At 32.0% G+C, this 23,519-nt stretch overlaps 1 protein-coding gene across 4 annotated transcripts in view; it reads left to right on the plus strand.

The window, feature by feature from the left end:
• The window catches only part of LOC124373818 (papilin), a 195,166-nt gene that overhangs the window by 167,862 nt on the left and 3,785 nt on the right, over positions 1 to 23,519 (plus strand). For 2 of the 4 annotated variants that reach the window (XM_046832168.1, XM_046832153.1), the window contains exons 23-34: positions 677 to 850; positions 1,093 to 1,317; positions 2,433 to 2,609; positions 3,407 to 3,583; positions 4,402 to 4,578; positions 5,074 to 5,253; positions 8,130 to 8,309; positions 10,592 to 10,882; positions 11,355 to 11,525; positions 14,274 to 14,530; positions 14,719 to 14,851; positions 17,910 to 18,119. In XM_046832168.1, the coding sequence (XP_046688124.1) occupies positions 677 to 850; positions 1,093 to 1,317; positions 2,433 to 2,609; positions 3,407 to 3,583; positions 4,402 to 4,578; positions 5,074 to 5,253; positions 8,130 to 8,309; positions 10,592 to 10,882; positions 11,355 to 11,525; positions 14,274 to 14,530; positions 14,719 to 14,851; positions 17,910 to 18,119 (2,352 nt within the window). Of the gene's footprint in view, positions 1 to 676; positions 851 to 1,092; positions 1,318 to 2,432; positions 2,610 to 3,406; positions 3,584 to 4,401; positions 4,579 to 5,073; positions 5,254 to 8,129; positions 8,310 to 9,258; positions 9,430 to 10,591; positions 10,883 to 11,354; positions 11,526 to 14,273; positions 14,531 to 14,718; positions 14,852 to 17,909; positions 18,120 to 23,519 lie in introns of all 4 variants that reach the window. The other 2 variants (XM_046832155.1, XM_046832162.1) reach the window with 2 other exon arrangements.

Raw genomic sequence — 23,519 nt, forward strand, 5'->3', positions numbered from 1 at the left:
AAAGTGGTATAAAACAAAAACAAAAATGTGCAGTTTAACCCTTTGTCCCCAAAAGGCCAGCAGTACTGGTCAGACCAAGGTTGCAGACATTAGCTTTGCCGTAGTTTGTCCTCGCAATTCTTATGGCCAGTACAGCTGGCAGCGCTACTTTCATTGACAGCTCGGCAGCCATATTTGTTGTTTGCCTTCTCAAATAAGAATTATTTTTCAATATCCTCCGCATTATTTGCATAGTAATTTAAAAGTTAATTATGCAAATACTGCCTTCGAGTGCCTTTTTATCTTTCTTTTATCAGATATCTGATAAACTGTACATTGGCACTTTTCATACATATCCAAATATCCGGTAACAGCAGTAAAAAGGTTAATAGATACATTACACAAAATAGATAAGAGACTAATTTTCAAAATGATCTATTTATTAGCAACTAACCCAGATATTAATCTGTAATCTGCTAACTATTAATTTGTTATTATAGTTCAATATAAAATTTAATCCAAATTAAAAATACAAAACTTAATAAATTACAATTATATAATGTGTTGCTAATGAAAATTATCAAACAATGTTAAAACTATGTCATATAAATAATGTTCACAGATACATGGTTAAATATTGAAGTTAATACATTTTTCCTTGTTAAGGAAAAATTAAAGATTGTGTTTTATGTTTCAGCATTAGGGCCCGATGGGCAAGGTTGTCCTGCAGCATGTGTTGATGAGCCGTTCGGTTGTTGTCAGGATAACCTTACATCAGCTCATGGGCCTAACAAGGAGGGCTGCTGCTTGTTGGAAACATTTGGATGTTGTCCTGACAATATTTTGCCTGCTCAAGGTCCAAATTTGGAAGGTATAAAAGCTTTTTAGATCTGAAACATTAATGATCATTCTGTCTTTGAATATGTAAATTAATGCAGTGTGTATTTTACTCTACTATATTATGGAAAATGACCATTATGTTCTAGGATGTAATGAAGATAAATATCACTGAACAAAAAATTTTTTACTTAGAGTAAAACTGAAGGCTAATAATTTACAATATTCATTAATAACCTGGAATGCCACTTTCTACCTAAACATAATTTGTTACAGGATGTGGATGCCAGTACACGACATATGGTTGCTGCCCTGACAACCAAACAGCTGCACGTGGACCTGACAACCAAGGTTGTGGTTGTCATTACACAGCCCATGGTTGTTGTCCCAATCAGTACACACCTGCGGCAGGCCCTGGTTATCAAGGTTGCCCCTGCTACACTTACCAATTTGGTTGCTGCCCAGATGGAGTCACTCGTGCAATTGGACCCAATCTACAAGGTATAATTACCAGAAATGTATATCCTGTGTTCTCGTTAAAACCAGCATGGTTAGAAATAGTTTTAAAATGTATCAATATATCCGTTTAATTAAATACTGATAGCCAATATGACAATGCTTTACTATATAAATACTGACAGAAAATAACTTTGATCTTGAATAAATTATTCATTATTATTATATAATAACTATTGTAACTTGCAAGTATAAAAATATATATATAAAAATCCAGTATTGAAATAAAGTACCTCTATCTTTTAAAATTGTACGAGAGCAATACTGTAATAACAAAATCTTCAGAGAACGTTCATTAGAATTCTTATTCCAATTTGTTGTCCCTTTTTTAAAAATGTGATAGGTTAAGATGCGACTCAAAATTTTCAAATGGAAACTCTCAGCTTATGACTTACCAAATAAAAGAATACAATATTCCATTTCAAAACTGACCTGGTTTCTGAGCAAAATGGTGAACTTTTACAGTTTTTAATTTTATATTTTAGATTTAAAATAATAAACACAACCTCCATATCATAACTATTGAAATTTTAATTTAAAGTTTCTCAAAATAATCTCCATATGCTCAAATTTAATTTTGAAATAGTAATAACCCTAATTTCTCTAAGTGGGTGCTACTAATAATTAAAAAATATGTAGAATATATCATTTTTAATCACATGCAATTTTTTATTTCAACCCTTTTCATAAGCGAACCCTTTACATCATTTCATTTGTCTAGTAAACACACCCAAATATTTGTTTTATAGGTTTAAGTTTTATTAACTTAATAGTTAAAATTGAAAAGAAATATTTTATTTGAGATTAAAAGCATGCAAAATTCCATTTTAAAATGCCTTAGTTTTGTACAGGGATAAGAATTAATTTGTAAATAGTGTCAAATGTTGTTACTCAATGGGGTTTTCTATTTGATTATTTTTGTTGAGCTCTATTTCATACTGTTGGAAAAAGGAATAAAATAAAATATTTAAAAAATCAACCTGTATAGTACTTTAAAGTTTTTTATTATAGTTTGAATATCAAAAGAATAAGGAAGAGGTGTTATTTTATTTCCACCCAATATTTACTCATTTGGAACTCACCTTTATGATTTTGTAAAGGTTGTGGCTGTGAAAACACACAGTATGGCTGTTGCCCTGATGGTCGAACCCCAGTCCCCGGACCTGATCGCGTGTGTGACTGTGCAGCTTCTCTCTACGGTTGCTGTCCTGATGGCTTCTCAGAGGCTGTGGGTGAACACTTCGAGGGCTGCACTGACGTACCTCTTGGACCTGGTGGTATGTGTACAAGATTGTGCATTTTAAGTTCTTCAAACAAGGATTATGGTTTGTGGATAAATGAACAAGGATGCTTTGATAAATAAACCAAGTATTTGTTTATAAAATAAATTAGTATTATAATTGAAAATTATTAAAAATAAATTTATTCTTTGATAAAAAAAAAAACAAGAATGTTAGAATAAATCTCAGTTCTGTCATGTTTTCCTTCAATTTTTCCTATCACTTTATTTGGATTTTTATCCTACCCAAAAATACAAATTATTTACTCTTAGGAGTTCAACCATAATTATTAACTTGAGATTCTGACATATCTGGGTGCGTATTTAAATTGAAGTATGCTATAAGGATAATCATAATGAGTGAATGATACGCTACTTGCTATAAACTACTGTTATCTTTTGTCCATATCCTAATAACCAATAGCAACCAATGGGCTCAGGCGGCTCAGCAATTCATCGAATCTGAACCATGAGTATACTAGAATCTTGGTTGTATTGTTAAGCTGCTAAACTAGCTTCCATTTCTGAATTGCATCACCCAAGATGATCCTGATACCTTTAATTAGTAGGGTCTCTATCACTGAAGGGGTTAGTGTGGACTTCAGGTGACAGAAAAAGCTCTAATGTCAAACAACCCTCAAAATTCTACTTTTAAAACTACAGGATATTATTACTAACCCTATAAATGTGTAATATTCCTTTTCTACCCCCAACTCATTTTCCTTGCAAAACTTAAAATTAATTTAAGATCTATATAATTATATTTAATGTTACAACTTGATTTCCTTTGTGCAGAACTGTGTACGCTGCAGAAGGATAGAGGCACATGTCGGGATTTCACAGTGAAATGGTTCTATGACACAGAATACGGTGGTTGTTCCCGGTTCTGGTATGGTGGTTGTGAGGGCAATGAGAACCGCTTCAAAACTCAGGATGAGTGCAAACAAACATGTGTTGACCCGCCTGGCAGAGGTAATTCCTTAATTTTACTATGGTTTATAATCATAAGAAATTATTAATGTACTTGCTTTTGACTTATGTTGTACTCATCAGTAGTCAAGTAATGTTATATTTACTTTTAATTAGTGAAATTTAATCATTTTCAACACATCAATGTAACAGTTATAGAAAATTGTTATTTTGTGCAGTTATGAGGAATAAAATTAGTTAGATAGTGTCTTCAACTTCTGTTTTCTTATTTTAATCGTTCGAATTTCTAAACTCTCACATCTTTTCACTTTTTAAAACTGTATCTCATCTAGCTTTTATTACAGTTTATAACTCAGTGACAGTGACATATTCAGGGAAAGAGTTTGGGATATCTTGAAACTGCCAGAGAAAAATGATAAAATAATCTCATAAGGGTACATTCAAATTAAAACAAATATACAGATTTAGTAATTATATATTTGTGTTGGTTAATTCCAACCAACCCCGAGATTGCTTACAAAACTCTCTGGCATAGTTATGATTAGTTCAGCAATGGGAATATATGATGGCAGGTGCACAAAAAGTATCCCTTATAATATTTGTACCAGAGTGGTTATAAATTTAACTATACAGTCAGAATCCCTTTTCTTTTGTTATAAATACATTAAGTAACATGTAATATAAATCTGTTTAAACATGTTGATCTAAGTATAAATTAACTTAATTTATTTATAAATGCTATAGTATTTTGGCAGTTGAAAAACAAATCAAATTGTTCTTAAGATATAAAATAACTGCACATTCTGTATATCTATTCTTCTTTTATACCGCATTAACCACATGTCGGAATATCTGTCTAGATGCGTGCCTCCTACCCAAGATAGAGGGTCCATGTGATGGCTACTATCCGACCTGGTACTTTGACAGTGAGAGGAAGCAGTGTGGTCAGTTCGTCTACGGTGGTTGTCTGGGTAATGGCAACAAGTTCGAGACCAGAGAACAATGCGAGGATCTTTGCATCACTCCTGATACTCTGGGTAAGGTCATTGTTATCTTAGATTTTTATTTGATATTTTTGAGTGAAATTATTTATACCTTATTGAAATGAAATTACTCATCTATTGGTAACAAGATTTTATTTTAATATTGATACCATATACATTTGCAGTATATTTGTTCAATGTTACAAGAAATTGAGTTTTGTTGTTGTTGCAGACAGCTTCAACCTTATTAGTAAAATATAGATAAATAATCTCTTTTGCATGAAGTGTATTATTATTACTTTGTCTGTTGATCCCCTTAATACTAATACTTAATACCAACATTGTATTTATTATTTTTTTAGTCTAGCTTATTATCAACATTACTGTACAACGGTACCTAGTGTCTACTACCCTGAAGTTTACTCTGTCCAGGAAAAACCCTCCCTTATGAACTAGACAGAGAAAGTTTAATTCAAATTAAATATGACAGATAATTTGAATGTGTAAATTAGGTGTTGACAGATTATTCTGAAAATAACTTTTGACCAGATGCCTGTGACAAGCCAGTGGACCAAGGGCCATGTGAAGGAAACTTTACTAGGTGGTTTTATGACAAGGAATCTGAAGTCTGTACAACTTTCAACTATGGAGGCTGCAAGGGCAACAATAACAACTTCCTGACAGAGCTTGCCTGCCAGCAGAAGTGTCTGCAACCAGGACGTGGCAGAGGTTGGTAACATACTGGGAATATTCTTGGTACTGTTTGATCAACCTAGTATAATGTAGTAGTTGTTTTCTTCTTAAAATCTATTGCACAAAATCAGAGATTATTTAGAACAAAATGGAATAAATAATCAGTGAGTTTGATTTGAAGCACAGAATTAACAATTATTAAACAAAATAATCCATTCTTTTAAGGCTCCAATGTCTGTGTCCAAGGGGCCAACATTAAAATATCATGAAAGAATGAGAAATTAAACATTGAATGATAAAGTTTATGTTTGTTTAATCTGATGTGTTTTACAGATATTTAGTTCCTAAATATTCCTAGTGTGCTTCTGTGGAATGAATAAGGTTGTCTACATTGACATCTCCAATTAAAATGATATGGTTTTTGTCAGTGGCAAGAGATCTAAGAGTTCTCTTACAATGTCTAGACCTTGTTGTACATGTTTATCAGGGTGAAGATAAACTTCCACTACATAGAATGACCTTTCCTTTGTTAGCATGAAATACACAGCAGTTATTTCACATACCATTCGAATACTAATATTTTCCACATTCAGACTAGTAGTGTCATTATTTACTCTAACATGCTTAAATATTGCAACTCCACCTCTCTGAAATTTTTCCCTACTAAAACGGTGAAATTAAAGAATAATTGATTAGACGGGTATCCTTTATTTTGTCACTGTCTTGTCCAGTAAGAATCGATATATCAGGATCAATTGAGTCCAATAAGTGAGTTATCTATCAATTTTATTGCTAACTCTGTCCCCATTTTGATGAAATATTGTCAAGGGTTTAAAAGTATCTTTGAAGTGTTGTCTAAAAAAACTGATCTGAGTAGATGAGCTTGCTGGTGAGTTCAGTTTTTTATTACAACTGCTTTGGCTGATTCCACTATGTCCGCCTTAGAACTCAGTTTTTTATGTAAGGTTGTTCGACTGGTTCCACCTAGGTCCACTTTGGTATCAGTTTTTTATGTATGGTGGTTTGGCTGGTTCCACCTGTGTCTATAGGGTTTACTCTCATAGTGTTACTGTGAGTTAAAGAATGACAGTGTCTTACCAGTTGACTTTGTCAGATGAAATAACGTTTTCGGCGCATATTTAACTATTTTCAAGGTCGTTATCAGAGTATTGTTGACTGCATCATATCCATCTAATAAGAGTATCCTCTTGTAATGGAGCAATATATGTGAATGATGGTGTATGACGTGAGATGGCGTGTGAAGGCAGTATGGCAGCGAGTTGTAGATGTCCTTACGATGACAATGTGTAGTGCCTGCTTACTCTGGTACTCATGAATGGTAGAAACTTCATGGTCCAATTTATAAAGTATTAACTATTCAACTTGTTTGAAAACCAGAATTGTATCCTTTTTTGAAATTTTTAAACTATTGATGTTAACTAGAGTATATGTTAGAAGTTCTCTTTTTATTTTGTTGCTTGTAGTAATGCCTTGAGAATAATATTCAGATAACATTTTGGCAACAGTTGTGCATCTGTAGGAGTGACTGAGTTGCTGTGTTCTTTTAGAGATCTTAGTAATGTCATGAAACTTATTGGAGTAATTTGAGATCCTGTTGACATAGGGGATTTGATTCACATCCCCTATCATCAGAACTTTTTTTGCTCAAGAACGTTCAACTGCAAATAACATTTCATCTGAGTGTAAAATAAGGGCTTCGTTAATAATTAAATGTTCATAGGTTCCTCACTTTATCAAATGAGTGGTTGAATTGATCAAGAATGAGTGTGCAGTTCTACAAAAATTGTTCGAGTTTTTATGAAATTGAGCCTAACATGTGGTTAAGCGGTTGATAAAATTTGCTGCTCCTTCTTTTGAGATACAGTACAAAGTCACCTTCTCTAAAGTTCTGAAGGATGAAAGTAGTTTTCCCACATCCTGGCAAAACTAGTGTCTCTTGATGTTCTTGACACTATTTTAAAGTTTAAGATCATTCATTGGTTTTGTGCTGTCAGACACCAGTATGATATTGTCTATAATACTGGTATAACAATATACCATTGCCAAAAAAGATTTGCATTGATATTTTGTTCTCACATAATAATTTTGCCATAATGTTATTATTACATTAACTTAGCAAAACTGCATACAAATGGACAGTGAATTAAATTCCCCTCAAAATTAAAATATAATTGTATGCTTTCTTTTATGTTTTTACATCATAAGCCGTTCTTATATATTAATATCGACTCAAAGTCTTGTAAGTTACTGTTTGTTTGTTTTATATATGTTGGTTATAATTTTATCCAAAATATTTAGAATATTCAGGATTTGTTCACTGTTATATTTACCTTCTAGATATACTTCAATTAATACAAAAAATGAGTAAAATATGTTCTATAGGTAACTCCTAACATAAAAATAAAATGATCTGAATATGAATGTAAAAATTGTGTACTTTTTATGTAGGTCAGAACTGTTTTTTCTTAAAGTTGGTGACCTAAAAAATGAGACCAATTTGAAGCAACTTATTAAAAATTACACATTTTAAAATAAAACATTGCAAAAATGCCAATTCCAGCTTAACAGTTTTTAACATAATGTTAAAAACTTAAAATTTGTTTAGAGATTTTGTTTTGTTTTGTTTATTTCAGTGTTTACACATTTACGCTCATGACACATTTATGAAAGGTATAAATATGTTGAAGAAGAATGCTGACGTTAAGTAATATTCCGAAGACAGTTAAACTAGAAAAGTTTGGGAGGAACGTTTTTGTGATTATGTATTTAAAACATTAACACAAAATTTGATGAAACAAAATGAAACATAAGAACTTAAGGAGAGAATGAAACATTAAATGTTTTACAAAATAATCAGAAGGTTGAAACACAATCAATGCATGGTGTTGCAGTGGTAGATGTCTGTGGCCTAGATATGGACCCAGGACCGTGTCCTGGTACTGTCATGCGTTGGTACTACAACCGGTTGGCAGACACATGCCACCAATTTGTGTATGGTGGTTGCCAGGGCAACGCTAACCGGTTCCGCACTGAAACCGAATGTGTGAATCGATGCATAGACCAGACACCAGGTACAAAACCGGTGATGGTCTTCAGAGTTGTTTCATACTGACGGCTTTGTAACACATTACAATAACAATCCTCATGTTAACAAATAGAGGAGCTATTTTGGTTAATAATTCACTGGTGGTGGTTATTACTTTACCATGTACTAATTTGGGACTTTAATATTAATAATAATAATGTAGCTTTATTAATGCTTGATTCCTATAATACTATTGCACAGCAACAATTTTAAAATAATTTACATAACACAAAAATGTAACAGATATTAAAAAAAAAAATTCTTTCAACTGTTTGGGTATTCAAAAATAAACTATATTTCCAAAGATTATTTCACTTTAAGAATTACTAAGATTTATAATATATGACATTATGTATCAGTAACAAATTATAACAACTAATAATTATTAAAAAATAAATAATTGAGATATTGTACCTACAGAAAATGTAAAAACTTTAAATACAGGGTATTAATAAAATTCAACGTATAATGAGATAAAATTTAGAATATAAGTTTTATTTCTTACATGTAACATTCTGATGTATCTTCCTTCCTTAAAAATTATCAGTAATTTTTTGAGTTAATAAAGAAAATATATTATTGTTTTTGTAATGTAATATTCTACCGGTATTCAGTAATGAGACAGAGTTTTTATTTACTAAACTAATTTTTATATTAAATTTATAAGATAACTACAATTAATAATGAGGTGTTTTTTGCTATTTATTTTATAAAATACTGAAGAAATAAATGTCTATAACTTAAAAAAATGAATTTACAGTACCTAAACTACATACAAAAATGAATTACTTGCTAATATTTAGAGACAATACCTATTAAACTAAATTCTTGTATTAGTGAAAGATTGTTATTACAAACATGATACACTAACATGAAAGCTATAGTTTAACCAACTGACAGCATGTTAGAGCCTGCATGACGCTTGCATGTTATAGACGAGTGCTCACTGCCCCGTGCCCAGGGTTCCTGCAATGACAAGTTGCCCCGATGGTTCTTTGATGCTTCTGAAAACCGCTGTGTGCCATTCTATTATAGTGGTTGTGATGGTAATGGCAACAACTTTGAGAGCAGAGAGGTTTGTGAGGAGATTTGTCCACCTAAGATCGGTAAGTATTATAATCAGTAACACTTCATTTATACAGATTGTTATGTGAATGAGCTTTTGCCAACACTAACAAAACAAAAATATAAAATAATGTAGTAATGAATAGCTATTTTTATTTTTAAAGAATTTCAATTTGTGTGTAGTACATTCACGTATTAACGAAAGGTGGTATTATTTTATCACTGTACAATATTTATCCACTAATTTGCCCAACACTGATGGCATGACAGCTCTCAAAATTGGCATATTAGTATGCTGGTAACATTAATATATTTAGAAAGTCTGTCATTATTTTCAAACTTTACAAGAAAATATTTGTTATGGGCATACAAATTAGTTTTAAATACGTGGACTTAATTTAGTTATTATGAGTTCGAAATCATTTTATTTGTAAACACATTCACTTATAACAATTTGACTGTACACTTCTGAAACTTTTGAACGGCCACCATATTAAACCTTCAAAAGCGATCAGCATCAATCTTGAAGCTAATAAACTTTGTAAATTTTATTATTTTAAATCCAAGCTAAGCAAGGAATAAGTTTATGTACATTTGAGGCTTCCCGGTCATAAAAGGGTTAAGAGTTATTGAAAAATTAGTAAGAACAAAATGTTACTTGAAAAGTTCATATAAACTGTCAATTTCGATTTATGTTGTACATTACCTGAGATAAAGTTTTTGCACAAATGTGAATGGCTGCCTTCTGAAAACTTGTTACTGTTTAAGCCTGGCTAGCGAATCCATCAAAGCTATGTGCAAATACTTTTTTTGCATCTAGTTCAATATTTATTGAAATGATATACATACATTTTTTATTTTGTTGGTTTTGAGTTCTAAGGGCTATGATCGGAAAAAATCCAAACATTTCCTGGAAATTTACTTTTGAAGTGATTGCAATTGGCAGATTTCTATGAAACCTACCTAATAAAGTATTTTATTGCATTCCTATTGTCAAATTTTGATACCTACTCAGATTTCGAAATCCTTCACATAAACAGTAAGATTTTTAACGATAGAAAATGTCTGCAACAAGGCCATTTATATTTTCTGGAAAAATTACTGAATGTTTTCAAAATACTTGACAAGAGTAACTGATTTCATTAACAAGGTATTAAGTCACAGTATTGCCATTTTCTAATCTGAATCAACAATACTGTTCAGAGCAAAATACTTGCCTGCTGCCTGCTCTGGTGGGAGAGTGCCATAACTACACAGCCCGCTGGTACTACGACTCTCTTGAGGCACAATGTCGCCAGTTCTACTATGGTGGATGTGGTGGAAATGGCAACAACTTCCAGACAGAGGAGGAATGCAAGAACAGCTGTGACCAGGGCTACGTTCCGCCACCTCCTCCTCAGCCTCCACAATATGAGCCACCACAATATGAGCCACCACAATATGAACTGACCACAGCCCCGCCACAGCCCCAACCTCCCCCTCCCTTTACTCCAGGTTAGAACTAGTCAAATTTCACCCTTTATCTTACTCTTGCTACTAAAATGATTTTTGAATCATTTCAAGAAATATACAAGTCTTTACAACACATTTTTTGACACACCTAGAAACTCAATATTTGTACAGTAAATCTCTTATTATAGATCTGAACAGTAAAGTCCTTAATACAATGAAGTTTTGCCATCTTAATATCGGTCTTACTATAGGTACTTTATTATTAGTTAATTTTTATACCTCAGAGGTTACAACCAGTATTTATATATATATATATATATATATATATATATATATATATATATATAAGGAATACTATACTATCTATATATCTATACTATACTGATATATATATATATATATATATATATATATATATATATATATATATATATCAGTATATTTTATCTAACTTAACTTTTAAACTGGTTTTTTAACCAAACAAAATTAACTTGAATAATTTTATATCCTATAGATATGTGTTTCCTGCCGGACGATGTTGGAGATTGTAAAACTGGTTTTGCCTTGTGGTTCTACGACAGCAGAGATGGGGTTTGCAAGCAATTCCTATATGGTGGTTGTGGAGGCAATGGTAACCGGTTTAACTCCAAACAAGAGTGTGAAAGCAGATGTGGAAATGTGCAAGGTAAATCAGTAGAATAGTTAAGTTCATTCTGCATATGAATGTTCTGTTTGGAGATATTTAATACAAATATAATTAATTTAACTATTAATTATCAACCCTAGAAATGGCAATGCTAAACTTCCACAGTGGCAAGCTCTTTTTGACCACTTTTCAGACCATCTTTCAAAAATTCACCAAACATATATTTTTTAAAGCCGGCTGGAAAATCATTCAACAGGATCATTCTATCAGCAACTCTCTAGCAATAACAAGTTGATTCAAAACTACTCAATGATTTTTTAAATAAATTCCACTTTCAAATTGTATTGCACCTACCAACACCTCATATTGTTGAGGGTGATAAGCCAGTTCCTTCTGAAACATTTTTGGCAAGCAGTTGAGCCAGATGAAGTAGAAAAGATTACACTAAAAATTATCAAACTCTAAAAGTATGCATTTGTATTGGATGTCAAATTAATTGGTAAAACAAAAAAACTATTTCTTTTATTAAAGAACCATTAAAATTCGTTTTCAATAAATGTGTGGAGTTTGGATATTATTCAGATTTACTTAAAGTATCAAAAGTTGTTCCAATTTATAAAAAAAGGGTGACAAATAATTACCTAATAATTATCGTCCCCAATCTTTTCTATTTTCTAAAATATTGGAGTCTCTAATGCACAAGCAACTTTCATTTTATTTCTAAACATTTTTACAGAGTCACAATTTGGCTTTGAATGGATCCAACAACTGCTGTTATGGATATTGTAAATCATACCCTTAATGCAATAAACAATAAAGAATCTGTGGCTCTCTTTATGTTAGATTTAAGTAAAGCATTTGTGTCCTTTTAATATTATTCTGAATAAACTTCATTTTTATGAGTTATCAAAATATTTATGTATACTTATCAATTCTTATATAACTAATAGAAATCAATATGTTTCAACTCAAGGTCAAAATTTACCTGTGAAGAAAGTTACTATTAGAGTGCCACAAGGATCAGTAATTGGCCAATTTCTCTTTAATATTTTAATAAAGGATTTGCCAAAAAATAAATATGTGGGTGCTGTTATTTATGCAGATGACACTTCTCTCTTCTCCTACAATAAGAATCTCATCAATCTTCAAATGACCATGAAGTCAGCGTTAGATGAAGCCTTGAATTGGTTTTCCTCAAACAAATTACTTTGTAAATCAAAATAAAACCCAAAATATTGCATTAAGCTTATCAGCTCAAACTCAGTTGGTTCAACCAGTAAAGTAACTTGGCATATACACTGCTTTAAAACTAAATTGGTCTCATCACATAAAAAATATATGTTGTAGGATTTCTAGGGTTAGATATTTGATTTAGAAATTGAGAGATAATGTTAATGTAGAGTATTTAAGAATAGCATATTTTGATTTTTTTCAATCCCATATTCCTTATGGTCTGATTCTCTGGAGTCATGCAATTTATGACAATGCCTATTTCATGTATGAAAAAGTGATCAACGGCAATAAATTATTTGATTTTATGCCAGTTTTAACACAGGGTTTTCATGGTTTGTTGTTTAAATGTTTTAAACTCTTAAAAGCGACTATTATGATCATGCCTTAATAATAAATGCTTTGCAAAACTAAAATAACACAATCAAGTAGTTTTTTACATATTAAAGACAAAAAATGCATAACGGGTGTTTTGGATCTGGTACATTTATACAAGAATACATTGATCCCGTCAACTTACACCTAAAACAATCATTGTTAATTGAAGGTGGGCCCTCCCAGTAACCTTATCACAAACTGGTGACTATCATATAAGTGTACACCAGACTATAAAAGTCCTCAACTTCAGGCGCAGGTGTTGAACCCGCAATAACAAGGTCTGATGTTTGATCACGCATCCTGACTTGATGTTTTGAATGTGCAGATCAATTTATTTACACATCGCAGTAAATAAATTTACTAATTTATTTATTATGATTTAGTGTTTTATAGCTAAATCATAGCAACTTATGATTTTGCTATACTTATTCCCCATTGTACTTACCTCGAGGATTTCTGGTATGTATTATCATCTGACAGAACCGTCCTGTCTAATTAGGTTAATGGGTTAAGAATAATGAGGGAAATTCATTCTTAGTCGAAGTTGTTTTTAACTTTTAGTTATCTATTAAATAGTGTTACCTTCCGAACTCAGCTTGGACAAAAAATCATAATTGTTGTTTTTTTATTTCATTTATGCTCCCAAACCTTTCAGCTCAGTCAAACATATCCCCAAATCACTCAGTCTGTCTAGTGAAAACTTCATCGAGCTTTAAATCTCTATTTGTTATAAATTTGTCCAAAAACACTGTGCACATTTACTAGTTTTATCTCTGCTTTGGACTAGCAATACTAAAAAAATAGTATTTCAGAGATAGGATTGCATCTATGCTCACACATCATTATCCCCAAACCCCTCCCATGAATACCAATACATGGCTGCAAGCGTCATTTCTTATAGCAGTCACAGAAACAACAATTTGATTTCTACTTATCTGACCACCGTTTATAATAATGGATTAATTAGCACTCTGGTAGTAACAACCAATGTCTCTGAAATGTTTAATTCACTTGAAAATAACTGATGTTTTTAATATTATTTTTCTGTTAACAGTCCTTATCAAGTCAGTAATTTCTTGGAAATGTTTCTTAAGTTTCACCTAAAATTTAGCCCACTTTAAAAGATTTTAAGAGATTATTTTAAAACTCGAGATAAATCATGTTCCTCTGTGTTTCCAGATGTATGCACTCTACCACGTGTGGTCGGTCCTTGTGATGGGCTTGAACCACAATTCTATTATGACCAGGCTGCTGATGCCTGTTACCCATTCGACTATGGGGGTTGTCAAGGCAACAACAACCGATTTTCGACCATGGAGGAGTGTGAGCAGAGATGCCGCAAGGCTCCTCCTCCACCACCGCCCACTGCTCATGCTGTGGCACCACCTCCACCCATCTGCTACCAACCCGTTGACAAAGGCCCTTGCAACAATGAGGTAAACTAAATAGTAAAATTGCAATACTATAAACAATTGTTCAAATACATTACAAAATAAATTATATCGCAACAAATGAACAGATCAAAGAGAGTATCCTAAGTTATCTCTAAGTAGATATCTAAGTTTTGTGTTTAGTCTCATTCATCTGATCTACCTAATTTATTTGAAGAGTATTATTTACACAGGTGACTGCTTGGTTCTATGATCCAGCAAGTGGGCAATGTCAGACATTCCTCTTTGGGGGATGTGAAGGCAATGCCAACCGGTTTTCATCAATTGAACAGTGTGAGAGGCAGTGTGGACAATTCATTGGACAAGGTGAGCTTTACTTACTTTACTCTGTCTATTAATTTTCTTAATGCACAAAAATACTGCTATATTCTATTTTTCCACATTATAAATAACTTTGAGCCATATTAAAGTTATTTCATAAACATAGATAAAATTATTAACCTATTTGTACATTTACTTTGAAAGTGTTAAGGAATATACTTACATTTTTAGTGTTGCCGCTTCAAAAAGATTGCAATAATCTGATTTATACATTTTTATCCTGGACAATTTATTTATAATAATTAGGGGAATGATGACCATGTGTTAGCCAAAACCATGGTTGATTAAAGATGATATAAAATGCCTTTTTTTTAGTTTATCTTTAACGATGGAAGTATTGTGAAGGAAACAGGATTTTTCCGGACATTTGCCATCTTTCAGTGAAACAAAAAATCAGAGATCACAACCACCAAGTTCATCTAGCATGAACCAATAATAATAAAAAAAGGCCCTTACCTGTCCCCCTTCCTTTTTATTGCCACCATCTTGTTTCTGCCATGACAATCGTCATTTGCTATTGGCCTCTGGTCAGTCGTAGGTGGTTGGTAGACAAATGCAGACGTATTGTGACCTGTATTCTGTAGTTCAGTTTTAATGATTAGTGTTGTATATAGTTTTTTATTAAGTGTGTGTTTTAGAGTTAGTGAAGTTGACACACAACATGGTGGTTGTGATTCCTGACTTAGGCGTGTCACAACGCTTTGGTATTATTTGTTTATTTTAACCTAGTTTGTAATTATGTATTAGGTTAGTTATTTACCTCAAGAAGAGATCAGATTTCAGATCTCAAAACGTAGTTTTACTGAATTTTTGTTTCACTAAACGATGGAAAATGGCCAAAAAAATCCTGTTTCCTTCATATAAAAATCATTCAACAATATATCACTCAAATAATTTTGTTGTTAAAACTAATAATCCAGGCTAATACTTAAAGAGGAACTTTGTTATTAGGCAATCTGAGTTTAATGTTATACTGTATTGTACTTTACTAATCAATTAGAAGCAGCTATAACAATTATTACACAAAAGAGAGTTTCCAACAACCAACCAACAACTAACTGTAGTAAAATGTGCTTATAAACAGGATTGATAAAAATCTATCTATCAAATCAAATCAAATTCGTTTGAAACAATTGTTAGACCTCATTTTAGGTGTATTTCATAGATTTGCCTATTGCAATCATCCTTATGACAGGTTTTTCAGAATATTTGTTTGCATTTCCTTCATTCATGCCCCCCAGAATCGAAACCCACAAAATCTAAATATATAAATATGTATGCACAATATAAAGTGAGCTTGTGAACAAAATAACTGCTGCAATTTTTATCAGATCCAGGTTATTTAGGTCCAGAGACAGTATCTCCCCAAAGCTTGGATGGGTTTGTTAACCAGTCTTAATCAATAAAATGTTTCAAGATGTCAGCTATTCCCATTCATGCAAAAATGTTAACTCGACCAATCGTTATATAAAGCCAATTCATTATTTAAATAGTTTTGGTTTATAGATAAACCCATGATTATAAACATTTTTTTTACCTTTTTGTTATATCTTTTAACATTTCATGATGGCAGCCATTTGAAGTTTAGAAAAGGAATGTTATATCTAACATCATAGCGCAAAATGAAAACTTGTTTTAGAATTCTCAGGTCATTTACAATAATGTGTATCTTTACGAGTTTCTTGATATCTCATAGGGTTTCTAGATAGTAGACGTACACAGTTTTAAATAGTATACATCATTGCGGGAATAATTGTGAACATAATAACTAACTGTACTTATTAATAGATTCAGAATAAACATAGTACAGGGAGATTACTTACACATAGTTTGAATTGGTTTGTTACATAGTCTTTACCAATAAATCATTCCCATTCATGCAAAAATTTTAACTCTACCAATTCCCAAATAGATAGAAACCAATACATTTAAAAAATTATTTACGTAGTTATAAATATCTTTTATTCTTTCATTTTTTCCATATCTTTAAGGGTTTCAAGATAGCAGCCGTTCAAAGTTTGGAAAAGAACAAAATTATGCAGTTGTTATGCATAGTAAAGTAAAACAGAATTCTAGATTTTGGTTTACTAGAAATCCCAGGTCATTTACAATAATGTGCGTTCTTATGTATTTTATTATATCTTATAAGGATTTTAGATAGCAGGAATGCAAAATTATAAATAGTGTATAACACTGTGGGAATAATTGTAACTGCTGTAGTTCTTAATACATTCACACTAAATTTCTACAGAGACAATATTTACAGATACCTTCGTTAATTTTCTTAGCTGGTCTTACCCAACCAGACATTACAAGATGGTAACCATTGACATTTGTTCAAAATATTTATCTTAGGTATTTCACAATATAAATTAAAATTGACATTTTTCATAACATTATCGAGCAACATTTATTCTTACTCATTTTTTAATATATAACTCCGGTTTCAAGATGTTAACCATTCAAACTAAATCTGAGTTCATGTTTTTACAAATATATTTACATGCTTATAATGTTTTTGTCTTGTAAGGTAAAATATGGAGTTTACTGCCATATCAACTTGATATCGTATTTAAGTTTGATTTTTATCTCCCGAAGTTCCATCTATAATTCGTGGAATACATGTCACTCTTTTAATGTCTTGAGCTACCACAGTTAACTCATAAAGTGGTGTATTCACTGTAGCATAATGAAATGTTTGCTGTATAAATATTTATTTTAACAAACAATCTACTGTGTAGAATGAGATTACTAATACATGTTATTCATTATCATGCCTTGTTAACTTGATTTGCTATTATAGTATGTACCGAAATGGAGATTACTGTCCAACCCATTCACAGACCAATCTACTCTGTACTATTTTATTTCTAACAGGACCCGTTTATAAGTAAAGTATGACCTAGGTGTTTCTGCATTTTCTATTGGCCCATTTTAAAATCACACAACTGGACTTTGAGTTGGAAGGACATAATAGATATCGATGGTGGAGATAGCAAAACAGACTCACTTTCTGGAGTTTTCAGCTGTGGTTTTGTTGCAGATGTATGCAATGTGCCAGTTGATGTGGGACCATGTGTGCAACAGCTCAGCAAGTGGTATTACGACCCAGCCACTAGTTCCTGCCAGGAGTTCCACTATGGTGGTTGTGATGGCTCAGCAAACCGATTCAGTTCCCTGCGTGAATGCGAGAGCATCTGTCTCCACCGAGAGGAACTCATTCCGGACCAGAATAGTTCTCTGTCCTACCTCGGTAAGTGTCATTTTGTAACTGTGATTTTTAACTTTGTACATATATAGACTTTCTTTTATTACTATCTCATGCTATGGGTCTTTTTTAAGCATTAATTAGAACCCAACTATTGACTTTATGTAGAGTAGAGGACCAGTAACTGAGCTGTTAGGTATTACAGAAAGATATAGTCATACTCATAATATACAGTTTGTGCCAAAACGTAAAACTTAATTTTTTCATTCCAACGTAAACAGGGACCATTTGAAATTTTAAAATCAAGAAACGTACAGATTTTAAATTATATTCAATGTATATAAGTTCAATTTGTCTATATACAGGGTGTTCACAAAGGGGTGTCACATACTTCTGTGGGTGATAGTAAACATAATTTCAAACCAAAAATGTAATGTTAACATAGGTTAAAAAAATGTCCCGTTTTGCCACCAGCTGCCATGTTTGTATCAAAACATTAATATCTCTAGAAATAGTAAATCTACAGCTATCAAACTTGGCACATCAGTAGTAATAAGCAATAGAAAAATTATTAAAAATAACAGTGTGATTTGCTTTAATATTAACAACATGGTGCCTGTTGAAAAGTACTAAATTCATATAACAAAAAAACCAGTATAGTTATAAAAAATGCACAAGTTATCAACTATTTAGTAATTTTTATACCAACTCCAATGGTAGCTTTTGTGATGAAGTCGGTCAACACAAGTGAGAACTGTCACTTTATAGGTATGCTTGCACAAGCTTTGAACAACAAAGATTTTATCAATTGAAGGGTATCAGCTTTTTTGCATCAGTGATAAAAACATTACAAGATGTTAACTATTTTTCAATTTTTATAATGATTCCAACAGTACTTTTCTTATATAAGTGAGCATGACCACTTTATGCAGTCTATGGAATGGGGGCACACACATTTTCCAAAAGACCAAGAAAATGTCTCCAAACTCTGTCAGCAAGAAAGATCAAGGATTTTGGTTTTATATATATAAAACCAAATTGAACTTGTTTTACAACCAAACAATTATTATCTGATTCCAATCATGGTGTCCAATTATTTTAATTGAATAAAAATGCTAGATGCAACTAAGTGAATAAAATTTAATTTGAGAATAAAAATTCCTATCCTGTTATCCATTCTTAGTTTTTCAAGTGAAGAAATATTTTTTATTCTACATAAAGTCAATTCCTCTATTAAATAGTTAACCCAGGCATGCGTTAGAATTAACATTTATGTAATTTATTAGTGGTGATGGAAAATTTAAGAAACAGAATGATGTAATATAGTTATTAATTTTAGTGTAAATAATCCCAGGACATTACAAAATGTTTAAAAATTATAAAAATTAAATTGTAAATATTAATACTCCAAAAAACTTTAATTTCAGAATTTGTAGTGCTTATTATTTTTAGTTTAAGAACCATTATTTTAAAAAGCAACTACCTCAGAAACAGATAATTTTGTTTTCAATTTGCGAGGTGTGATCAAAAAGTTCCAGGACTTTTTTTGTATACTATGGGAATGCAATGTCTCACAGCGATGCGGTTGGCAGCATTGTATTCCCCTGACTCAACAGTAACACAGCTGTGTTTGCAGATCAATCATAACATGACTGAAAGTAACATTAGCACAGTTTGTTTGAGATTAGTTTTATAGTGTGTTTGGCTATTTTTTTGTTTAATGAAAATGAATGTGAAAGAAGAGCAAAGTGTTTGTGTGAAGTTTTGTGTGAAACTGAACAAAACGTTTTCTGAAACCTTTTTGATGTTACAAGAGGCTTTTGGTGAAGAATGTCTAAGCCGATCATGATGCCATCAGTGGTTCAAGAGGTTTAAAGATTGCTGAACATCCACAGACGACGATGCTCGTTCCAGACGCCCTTCAACGTCAATCAATGATGACAATGTTGCTAAAGTGAACGCTCTCGTACTATTAGACCGTCGACTAACAATCCGTAAAATGGCAGAAGAGTGTAACATTTCATTTGGGTCATGACAGGAAATTTTAACTGAAAAACTTCAAATGCGTCGTGTTGCAGCAAAGTTTGTGCCAAAACTGTTGACTGAAGACCAAAAATAACACCGAATTCATGTTTCTGAGGAACTTCTTCAAAAGGCAAATGACGACGAAAGCTTCTTGGATCATGTCATTACGGGAGACGAGACATGGGTTGTTGGTTACAATGTGGAAACAAAAGCCCAATCATCACAATCGACATCAAAAGGCTCTCCAAGACCCAAGAAAGCACGTCAAGTCAAATCAAATGTGAAGGTCATGCTTACGGTTTTCTTTGACTGTAAAGGTGTCGTCTACTATGAATTCCTTCCACAAGGTCAAACAATTAATCGGTTTTTTATCTTGAAACCCTCAGAAAATTGCGTAATGCTGCTGTGAGAAGAAAGAGACATGAGCTGTGGCAAAGTGGTGATTGGGTCCTTCACCATGAAAAATGCTCCTGTTCACTCTGCATTAGTTATCCGTGACTTTTGTGTAAAAAACGTAATGACTGTCATTCCTCAGCCCCCATACTCACCTGACCTGGCTCCAGCAGACTTTTTTCTCTTCCCGAAGCTCAAGAGACCCCTGAAAGGACGAAGATTTCAAACAGTTGACAAAATTAAAGAAAAAACGACGGAGCTGCTAAACACCTTTACAAAAGAAGAGTTTTCTGGGGCCTTTGATCAGTGGAAACACCGGTGTGGAAAAGTGTGTAGCTTCCCAAGGGGAGTACTTTGAAGGAGACAAATTCGAATAACCTGTATGTTGTATGAATAAATGTATAAAAATTCAATCCTTGAACTTTTTGATCACACCTCGTATGTTATTTAAATGTAATTTGAGTACACATTATATTTTAAAGTCACAAATTTAAACTTGGTGAATCATTTTCCAACTCCCAAAACCCCATGGCCATTACTCATCAAACTAATTACAATGTAAATATATAGCAATGATAAATATTCAACATCATGTTTGTTGGGTAAATGATAGAAGGATAGAGTTAAGGTTACTTAATGAAAATAACATACTTCTGTGTATAATTAATTATGATAAAGCTAATAAAGCTGAATGTTTCTTCCAACTATAATTATTGTCACAATAACAATTACCCAATAAGTTATATTTAGTGAAGGTTAGTATTTTATTCAGTCATTTGTAAGACAATATACAGTATACTCATATTAAATTAGAGCTATTATTACCATTTATCCCAGTGTATTAAATTAATGTGCGCTTTATCTCTATTTAATTTTGTAGACATTGATTGAAATATTTAGAACTAATTAAAGTATATTAACACACATTGAATGCAGCAGTTCCCTCAAGCGTGCTGACATTAAGACAACTTAAGATCAATCAGTTTAGAGCTACATTGAAAGTGTTAATTATATGTATTATAGCTAGACAGCTGTTGTGCAGTAGTTTAACACATTGACTGAAGCAGACACAGAGCTAGATGATTATTTATTCAGATGATTATATAATGGAATTTCAGTATAAAGCTGCAGTAAAGTTGTTAAAGAAATCTAAAAACCACAGGAAGATGAAGTGCAGATTTTACTACTTGAGATATACTCTCTGAATTAATATTTATTCTTTTTATGGTCATTATGGGTTAAGTGGAATAAGGAAACCATATAGTTTTAACTTTTGCTTGGTAAAGATTCATATAATATGTGGACAAAAAGTCATCAGTAACTTGTAAAAAGTCCAATGGCTGAAGTTAATTAAGTAAATTATTATAATTCCCATACAAAAATATTCAATCTGTTCGACTACTGAGTCCTTTAGTTCCAAAACTCTTGAAGAAGACAAGAAGGAAGGGTTGAACAAAAAAAATGACAATACATTTGATGATACTCACCCAATCCAGTCCCAGTAATACAACAGAAAAATGTTAAAGTTGTAACCCAAAACACATACAACACAAGCACTAAGCACTGCAACCATTTAAAGTATTTTTGACTGGCTTAAAACCACTGGCTTGATAACTAAAAAAAGCCACTAGAAATTTAATTTTTAATTTTTGTTATAAGCCTCCAGATCAGAATAATAGTATATTAATTTATACATTTCATGTACCAGTTTTCCGTTCTTGATATATCCTTCTTGTTGGGTTACCGTGGTTTCAAACCTGTAGTTGGTTCATCATCAGATTTTATCAAATTTTAAAAATTAAAAGATAAAAAACATTGCTCACAGAAACATTATCAACACAAATATTTTTCAATGAGTAAACATAGCATTGTGAGTCAATACTGAAAATAGATGAACTCAATTATAGAATACATGTTTTACAATTATGTTTATACACATTTATAAAAATCTGTACATGCAGCCTTCTGTATTTGGTAAATTCCAAATATGATCAGACACCGTGTTGACTCATAGGCCTGTGTTTTTCTTGATAAATATTTGTTTCAGTATTTTTGTGTATTTTTAACCTTTTTAAAGTTTAACAAATTCCAATGATGGAATAATAATAGACCCCTGAGGTATAGTGGTGACATTCCAATGGTGGAATAATAACAGACCCCTGAGGTATAGTGGTGAAATTCCAATGATGGAATAATAATAGACCCCTGAGGTATAGTGATGAATAACAACTACAGGGTGATTCGGGTAGTGTTACCGGCACTTTCTGACCTTATTGTACTATAAAAAATATTGAAAAAGTTCATATAAACATAGGTCCAGAAATGCTTTGTTACTGAGTAAGAAAAGATTTCACCTACAATTTTAGTACCCGAGGTTAAATGATCATTTGCTGGGAGTTTGAAAAAAACTTGTATTCAATTTATCGTGTCAAAAACCATTAGAAAAACCTGCATTCATCTCTTAATACCTCTTCCCAAACTCCCAGCAAATGATCATTTAACCTCTGGTACAAAATTGTGGGTGAAATCTTTTGTTGACCCAGAAAGTGCCGAATCACACTGTATACGTTTGAAACTGTAATCTAATGTAATCTGAAACTGTAATGTGGTAATCTAAAAAGTATGTAAACCACTTTATTAATATAAAAATTCATATTCAATATTAATCACTATTATTTAATATCAATCCATAGTATAAATTAATTAGTAGCTTTTTTTGTTGGCCTATTTGTGCATCGATATTTTCTAAACTATTTAACGGGTTTTGCTACAGTTTTCTCTGTTGGTTTTGCTATGAACTAGAGCAGGTTTCTAAGTATGATATACACTAATATTTGTATCATGAAAAGTAGGGAAAGTTTGTATAATGCGAAAAATTGATATTTTTGAGCGCTTTCATTGTTAATACAGACTAAACCTTATGAACAAACTGATTTGGCTACATATGGTTTTGAAATATTTGTAGAAGTCCATGAATGGTTTAAATGTTGAGAAACATTGGAACAATTTCTTAGGGTGTTTAATCAT

The sequence above is a fragment of the Homalodisca vitripennis genome, chromosome 1, assembly GCF_021130785.1.
Source record: "Homalodisca vitripennis isolate AUS2020 chromosome 1, UT_GWSS_2.1, whole genome shotgun sequence".
Classification (NCBI taxonomy): Eukaryota; Metazoa; Arthropoda; class Insecta; order Hemiptera; family Cicadellidae; genus Homalodisca; species Homalodisca vitripennis.